Here is an 8007-nt window from a genome sequence, read left to right as displayed (position 1 = left end):
CGCACTTTGCTTATACATAACATACCGATAATTGATGACACTTATATTCTGGCAGGACGTGGAATGGGAAACAAATGCATCATTTTGTTTAAATTATTTATTGTACACAATATATTTTAAAAAAAAGAAGACATATTGCAAACAACTATAGAATGTCAGCCAAAGTGGATTTTCTCACAAATACTACACACACATTACCTGAATCCTACTCATAGAAACCAGCTGCACCATAGAATCCAACATGTCCTCTGAAGTTGTCTAATTATACATAGGCCTGTATAAGACTCATTAAGTAATAGTAATAATAATAATGACTAAAACCAATTAACACTTAAAACATAAAATAATCTTCAATTTTATGGCATATACTGAACACAGCAGAACGAATACAGGTGACACCATGTTTTTAAGCTTGCCCCCGTACCCTCCAAATCCAATTCAAGTGGATTCTTTGTCCGTGGTTAGTTCATTGTTGTGGGCTGTGTCATTTTTTTTGAAGGTGTGCTGTCTTTGTGCTTGGATTCTATATGCCCAGGCTCTGTCCACGCCTTGGCCCTCAATCCTGCAGGGTGTCCAGTTAGGGAAGGGAAAGCGACCAGCTACCACCAAGGCATCATCAGGAAGCTCAGTCTCTAACTTCTGCTGCAGTAATGAAAGCTAGAAACACAAAAGCACAACAGAAAATTACTGAAATTGATCCATAATAATGAATCTGAACCATGTACTTATTCTTAGATATGTTTTCTGGTATTAGGATCCTTAAAAAAAGTATAGCTTTCAATAATTTCTTATTAAAAGCTTTTATTTCTTCTTAATTTTTGCATTATTTTCTTGTCTGTGTGCTACATTGAGATTGTCTTTATATTTTTGTTCATATCGGTTCTTTTACTCACCACACTAGGAGCCAAAAATACTGTAATATTCTTGCATTCTGTCAAGTCGACCTGTGATGAAATACAAGGGAAGTAGTTAATAGGCAATTTTATGTACAATGAATCTTAAAAAAATCTTTAACAAAATCAAAAAACACAAATACACGCAATAACACGCAAAAGAAACATATTTTTGTAAGCGATTTAGATGGAAAGAGTCTGACTGTGTTGTTCTTGCTTTGTGTTGTTTGCCATGCAAACTTTTTCTTCTCGAAGCGAAGACATTTCCAATCCAACTATCATCTAATGCCATAATACAAGTAATGTCAAACCTTCCAGAGATCTTCCCGTCGATACGACACTTCATCATGATGGCCTGCTCTCCAGGCATGAAAGCGGGCCATGCGAACAAGCCAAGGGTTGAGCTCATAACCAACAGCAGGAGTGAAACCCTGCCGATGTGCTTCCAGGACCTTGAGGGTTAAAAATGACCAGGGTCAAAAAACATTGTTTACCAGCGCAATAAAAAGGAGCACAAATAACTTGCATATACTTACAATGCGGCCATCACCAGATCCCAAATCCACTAGGCCTCCCTTTCGACCTTTAAACAACATCATTACATGATTTACTTGAGTTTTGCTGGCAGGAATGTACGGGACCTGAAAGAAATTTTAAAGAGCTTCAAATGAAAACTATTGTTAAACAGATTGTACAAGAGTTACATAGTTATTCTGTTATGAGGATGTAGACCATACCTGTAGCTTCAACGGGACTTTTCGGAAGCCAGGCTGGAGGATTCCCACCCACATGGCATATACAGCGAGCCCAGTGCCAGCAGCTATCTGAGCTACACCCCATCCTCCAAGCTTCTTCGTCTTGAACTCAGCTAAGGCCTCATCTGGTGCATCATCATCCATTCCTGCATGAAATGTGTAGTTTGGAGTTTAAGTTATTTAAAATACAAAAACTTATAAGGAAAGGGTAAAAGAATATGTATTTTCATTGTATATCATTGTATATTCTGTAGCAAAGGGGCGTGGCCTTTGATACATACGTATCTTTAATCTCATATAACATATGCATTGCATAAATATGATATAATCAATGCATACAGTTGTACGCATTAAGTGAAGACACCAATTTAGTGGACTGGCTCTGTGATTGCAGGCTATACCTTGAATTATTACTACATAACATCCATTTTACTTTTGCTTCACTCTGTTGTTTTTCCTGTTTGTTTACGATCCTCTTCTCCTTCTACACCAACAGCAAGGTTTTTCAAACAAACTGTAGATGCATTTACTTGGATTTACACTACTACTTAGTAAATCAGCTGTTTACACAGTAGAGTGGCAGACGTTTCAACGCTGTAATGGTAATTACACTTTTTTTAAACTATTATTAACCATTCGTTTGAGCATTGTAATCCAGCCTAGACATGACATGCCACGTACTCTTCTACTACTGATTTTCTTTTTGAGGGTCACATGCTTACAGTTATTATTTTGTATCCAGACGTTGTCCGAATACAGTACTGACACATAAATTAGCAACAACACAACACAAAGCTGCCGTGCTCGGACACAAACGCAACACATTTTCTGACATTTAAGTAATTAATAAATGTCATTGACCTGAAGCAGTGATTGCGGATCATATATGTACGAAGAGAAACGTAAAGACGGACCGGTCCGTCTGCGAAATATTCCGTACACACAAGAGCCTTCTTACATTCGTTCCGCACACCTTTCCAGGGCAGCGCCTGACTGCCCCGGACCAGTTCAAAGCATTTTTGGTTGGAAAAAAATATCTAATACACATCGCTGTGACATCAGCGTCTGATTTAATATAGCATGAATACAATTCAGTTTATTAACTTACATTTTATTGAACATATATTAAATATTTTTTAAAGCATTATTTAATGGATGCTTATAATAAATATATATCTTTTAAATCTCACATACCCCAAGGGGTAGACAATCCCCATTTGAGAATCACTGTCCTAAGGTAACCATATGAAAGTTGTCTAGCTCAACGTTTTTTTAGTCATTACTATGGTATTACTTTGCTGTCTGGTACCTGCAATTAATTATATGTCTTCTGCTTGTTCTATATACCGTTTATTTGACACTATATGCTTTGGCTGCCTGGTTAAAATAAAACGGGTTGTTGCGTAAAATCACCAAAACTTTATTTTAAATATAACAGATGTTTATTTAACATTACAATTGAACCATAACATTTTTTCAAAATACTTAAAAAAAAAAAAAAAGGTACAAAAATAACTTATACACCTAAGTTGTACAGAGAAAAGGAAATACCCATATCCAAACAGAGTGTTGACACGTAACAAGAGGAGGCGTGACTGTCAGTTGCTGTCTGCATCGTCACTGATGACCCCCTGCAGGTTGGCCCAGTCGGTTGCTCTTCTCCACCCTTTGTGTGTATTGCTTTCATCGTCACTATCAGAGCCGGAGTTCAGGGAGCGCAGATATACAGAGGACGGAGGGTTAAGTTGTTCCTGCCATGCCGAGGCTGCTCTGCGTTTGGGTCGACCTGGAAGAGGTTTCCACATTAACTTTCTTAATAGAAATTTTCATATTATAAATATATTATTTTACAGTGTGTGGTGAATGCAACATATTTGATATTGCTTTGGATGACGCAGATTTTTCTATTTGAGAAACCGTTGAACAATAAGTAAAAAAAAACAACCTTTTACACAAATTTAGGGGAACTTAAAGCATAATTGAGCACTTTCCTTGGCCAGTGAACTATTGTACGAAACTGTGCTTGTCTAATTAGAAAAAAAAAATCCTCTAGTTTACTACATTGGTAATCGCTGTGAGCACTCAAGAAAATACATAAATAGTTACCTTCTGTGGCAATGATGTTGCTGACGTCGAGCTCAGCTAGTTCCTGAGATTCCTCTCTTTTCATTCTGACTTTTTTGCATTTCACAATGGATGGCTGACCTGTGTAAAAAAACACACATACACTTAATCACTTTAACCAATGGTTCCCCAAGTTAAACACATTTTGTAAAAATATCTTGGTAGCCCGAAGCGTCAGATCACTTTGTGTACTTTGTGTGTGAACAGAACCTGATATTCTGTTGTGTCTAGTGACGCAACAGAATATTAGGATTCCCCAAATACCGCCTTTACTATCTCATCACCGAGAATCAACTGGAAACATGTAGGAACTGTGCCCACAATGTGTGTGGTCTGTTGAAGGGTGAATAAATTCCCACTGACCTTGGACACCAAGACCATCGAGCTCCTTCTTCAGGACAGCCACCTGGGAGCGAACAGAGCGACAGCCATCCAGGAGCTTCTTGTAATTCAGCCTCACTCCACATAGAGAAATGTACCGCTTGAGCCTCACAACAGCTTTGTCGTCATCCTGCAGGAGGAATCCGAGGAGAGACAGGTAGTGAAGAGAAGATATGTTAACCTTGACTCTAAGATTACCAACACAAGTGTTGACTTGACTCTATTTAAAACACGGAGGGGGATCAAAGGAATTTAAAGACACCTTTCCTCATATACAGAGTCTGGAAAAAGTGTTGGACAGACAAAGCTTAAAATGCGGTTTACGGAATATGTTTGACATTTTGGGAAAACTTTTTTTGACGTGTTGTGTATTTTTTATTCACTCATCGGCTCACCTTTTGATTTTTCAGGCTTTTCTCTTTTTTCCCTTCTTTTTTCGTGGCTTCCTTCTTTTTATCATCATCTTGTGATTTTTCTTTTCTACCCTGCTGTTCGTCATCCAATGAGGGGAGTGACGAATCAGAGTCCACGTCGTTATTCTTTTCTTTGTCGGAGTCCTTTTCATCTGCATAAAACAACAAAAACTCAAATCAAGTCAAACAAAAACGTGAACATTGAAGTACTGCAAATATAAAGCTGTACTCACCTTTTTCACTGTCGTCTGAGGAGTCATTGCCGTTGATTTTGTCCCTCTTTTCTGACTTGCTGTTTGTGTCGGTTTCATTCTCTTTATCGCTCTGTGGTGTTTTCTTTCCTCGACTTTTATTGCTGCTTCTTTTCCCTCCATTCTTCATCGCATTAGATCTCTTCTTCACCATTACTTTTGGATTGTCATCACAGTCACTCTTCTCCTTCTCTTCTTCTGATTCATTAATTTCCTCATCTGTTGAGTCTTTACGGCTAATCTGTTTTTTCCCGTTTGCCTTTCGCTGTGATTTTTTCACCTCTTGCTCTGCATCCTCAGATTCAGAATGATTTTCCTCTTCTTCCTCACTTTCACTTCCTGTTTTGTGGTCGCCTTTTTCCTCAGATTCTGTCGTTAACCACACAAGAAAAGACAATAGTTTACAACGGAACGGTTGAGTCTTTACTTTTAATCTGTTGTTTACCATTTGCATTTGTTTTTGGCTTTTCTTCTGCACAAAACAACAAAAACTCATCAAGTCAAACAAAAACATGAACATTTAAGTACTGGATATGCAAATATAAAGTTGTAGTCACCTTTTTCACTGTTGTCTGAGGAGTCATTGCCGTTGATTTTGTCACTTTTTTCTGACTTGCTCTCTTCGTCGGTTTCATTCTCTTCATCGCTCAGTGGTGTTTTTTTTCCTTGACTTTTATTGCTGCTTCTTTTCCCTCCATTCTTCGTCACATTGGCTCTCTTCTTCACCATTACTTTTGGATTGTCATCACAGTCACTCTTCTCCTTCTCTTCTTCTGATTCATTAATTTCCTCATCTGTTGAGTCTTTAATGGTAATCTGTTTTTTCCTGTTTGCCTTTTGCTGTGATTTTTTCACCTCTTGCTGTGCATTCTCAGATTCAGAATGATTTCCCTCTTCTTCCTCACTCTCACTTCCTGTTTTGTGGTCGTCTTTTTCCTCAGATTCTGTCGTTAACCACACAAGAAAAGACAATGGTTTACCACAGAGCAACAAAACTCACTAAAATTAGAATTACAGCCTCACGGCGGTGAGCCTCTGCCAACAAGTCAAGCTACAGTTTAAACCCATGTCGGTTCAAAATGTCGTCACTTAATTATTTCATCAAATTAGACATTTGTGAGGAATTGTCCTAATTAGCACATTTATTTTTGAGTTATGGCCAAAACATGTTTTCACCTTTGACAACCAAATTCATCTCGACTTAATGCGTCCCTAAGATATTGCGAATGTCCAATATTTGTTGGTTCTGGCTGTAATGTAAATGATCACATACATGGAATTTGACACCGGTTTCACTTTGGTCTTAATACTTTTAGACAAAAAGCAAAAAAAAAATAAAAAATTCACAGTAAACTAAATCTCTGTATGTTTTGGAGTGTAATAGACCACAAAAACCTACCCGATGACGAGTTTGATTGACGACGTGATTTCTTTGCCGTTGACTCCTCATCTTCTTCCCCTCTAATCACTTCATCCCTCTCTTTTTCTCTTTTCCTTTTGTTTTGGGGCTTCTTGCTGGTCTCAAAATCACTTTCATTGTCATCATTGTCCTACCAGGGGGAAATAAAATTAAAAAAATAAAAAAAACATACATAGTGACAATAACTACATAACTAGAAATGATCCACCCAGAGATAAATTGAACACGTAAAGAAACAAGCTGTGTAGGATGAATTCAGATACCTGCATTTTCATCAGTTGCTCCTGAACCGCCAGTTTCATGATACTTTTGGCTTCTGGACCTAATGATTCACAACGCACTTGTGCCAAATATCGCCTTTTTAAAATCCCGAGAGTCAGCGTGCTGGAGTAAGACATTAGAAAGATGACATGTAGTGAGTGAGTGAGTGAGTGTGAGAGTGAGAGAGAGAGGAATCAATAACAGTCTTTGGCTTTTTGAACACGGACTAGGATGGGACTGACAATTTACACACTCACACCATACTGATTTAAAACCAGATTAAGACAGAAAACGACACAACCATGACCGTACCATGTGTCAGGTGTGCGTATCGAGTCTTCTCTATGAGAACAATGCGCGCATTAAAGTTAGAGCGACTGCAGTGTTGGCGTTAAATGAGCAACATGGGACGATTCAACAGCTAACTTTGTATACCCGTGTGCACCAAAGTTAGCAACATTAACTGTCAACACGTAAACAATCGAGGCGCACAGAGCAGTGAACTTAGTCTCGGTAGAAACTGTTGGAAACAACTCGTGAATGCTTGAGCTGTACCTGAGGTTCGGCTCATCGCGGAGCTGACCGCACACAAACTTGCGGATAGCCGTTGCTTCCTTCTTTGACACCATCATTACTGGCTATGGTGGTTTCCATTTGGCGCCAGCGGAGACCCCAGAAAGTTACCGGAAGTGACATCAGATCAAACGCCCTGTCAAAATAAAACATATAAACTCACCTCAACAGGTGTGTTTTTATATAAATATAAAACATACATATTCTTAAGCGTTTTTCTGGGGTTTACCTTTATTTAGTCTTTTTTTTTCTGAATCCCAAAATGTTATAGCAACAAAGAACATTTTACTACTACATTTTCTGAGGATATTTAGAATTTAGTGTGCCTCAATATTTTTGTACATATGTCTAATAATTAAATCTTGACTTTGATTTTGTGCCCTATACACAATAATGTAGAATCACACACAAATCATTTATGCCACTGAATTGAGCATCCGTTAAGATTAACGGCTTCTAAAGTTATAAAGTCTTATCAGTTAAAATAAATGATATGTTCTGGAACATATCACGGAAACACAGTAAGAGATATCCTGTGGGAAACATCCATTTATTTTCTGTTACTGTATGTTTTTGAGTCAATTTCTTTATTATACTTCAGGTAAAAAGAGAAAGAAAAAACAAGAAGCTGAAGTTTGATTTCACAAGTAATTTATTCAGAACATTCCCATGACCACAATAGGACGGAAGTCATATTAGTGCATATTTGAAGGTATTCAAAAGGTGATATTATTAAGGGTCTGAGATACATATTGTTCTCATTCAATGCTTCTTCACTCTCCTCCCCCCTCCAATATTCAGAGAGATCATGTTTACTCAAGACACTGGTGAATATCAGAAAGAAAATGTGTGTCCTCTCCCAGTGGGGAATAAAAATAAAACCAAGTATTAATTGGGTTTATCATTACCATATGGTCAATTACTGGCAGCACATTT

At 37.9% G+C, this 8007-nt stretch overlaps 2 protein-coding genes across 3 annotated transcripts; both read right to left on the bottom strand.

The window, feature by feature from the left end:
* Positions 1-110: 110 nt before the first annotated feature.
* Positions 111-2563, bottom strand: antkmt (adenine nucleotide translocase lysine methyltransferase). Of its 2 annotated transcripts, none has more exons than XM_068579112.1 (6): positions 2510-2563; positions 1631-1794; positions 1430-1534; positions 1205-1345; positions 894-944; positions 111-657 (listed from the first exon to the last, which is right to left on the bottom strand). In XM_068579112.1, the coding sequence occupies exons 2-6, from the start codon at positions 1790-1792 to the stop codon at positions 439-441; spliced, it is 678 nt and encodes a 225-aa protein (XP_068435213.1). In that variant the 5' UTR covers positions 1793-1794; positions 2510-2563; the 3' UTR covers positions 111-438. The 2 variants fall into 2 exon arrangements, with proteins under 2 accessions (XP_068435213.1, XP_068435214.1); XM_068579113.1 differs by having other exon boundaries at positions 1430-1476.
* A 561-nt stretch (positions 2564-3124) lies between these two features.
* hirip3 (HIRA interacting protein 3) lies at positions 3125-7177 on the bottom strand. Its single transcript, XM_068578925.1, has 9 exons — positions 7054-7177; positions 6501-6621; positions 6217-6367; positions 5375-5761; positions 4800-5186; positions 4549-4718; positions 4136-4283; positions 3755-3853; positions 3125-3434 (listed from the first exon to the last, which is right to left on the bottom strand). Exons 1-9 carry the CDS (start codon positions 7128-7130, stop codon positions 3247-3249), a joined length of 1728 nt encoding a protein of 575 aa, XP_068435026.1. The 5' UTR covers positions 7131-7177; the 3' UTR covers positions 3125-3246.
* Between the last annotated feature and the right edge of the window lie 830 nt (positions 7178-8007).

Source organism: Clinocottus analis, unplaced genomic scaffold, assembly GCF_023055335.1.
Source record: "Clinocottus analis isolate CAN_PGR_092001 unplaced genomic scaffold, fCliAna1.0.p SCAF_16, whole genome shotgun sequence".
Taxonomy (NCBI): domain Eukaryota; kingdom Metazoa; phylum Chordata; class Actinopteri; order Perciformes; family Cottidae; genus Clinocottus; species Clinocottus analis.
This window is presented reverse-complemented; position numbering and strand designations above follow the sequence as displayed.

Bases quoted from the DNA above. Each gene is read 5' to 3' on its own strand.
- antkmt (XM_068579112.1), bottom strand. From the start codon at position 1,792: ATGGATGATGATGCACCAGATGAGGCCTTAGCTGAGTTCAAGACGAAG. The intron at 1,346-1,429 runs GTAAGTATATGC...TTAACCCTCAAG, and splicing joins GATCTGGTGATGGCCGCATT to GTCCTGGAAGCACATCGGCA. The intron at 658-893 runs GTGAGTAAAAGA...TTGTGTTTCTAG, and splicing joins TATTTTTGGCTCCTAGTGTG to CTTTCATTACTGCAGCAGAA.
- hirip3 (XM_068578925.1), bottom strand. From the start codon at position 7,130: ATGATGGTGTCAAAGAAGGAAGCAACGGCTATCCGCAAGTTTGTGTGC. The intron at 5,762-6,216 runs GTAGGTTTTTGT...GGTTAACGACAG, and splicing joins TCAATCAAACTCGTCATCGG to AATCTGAGGAAAAAGACGAC. The intron at 4,719-4,799 runs GTGAGTACAGCT...TGTTTTATGCAG, and splicing joins CTCAGACGACAGTGAAAAAG to ATGAAAAGGACTCCGACAAA.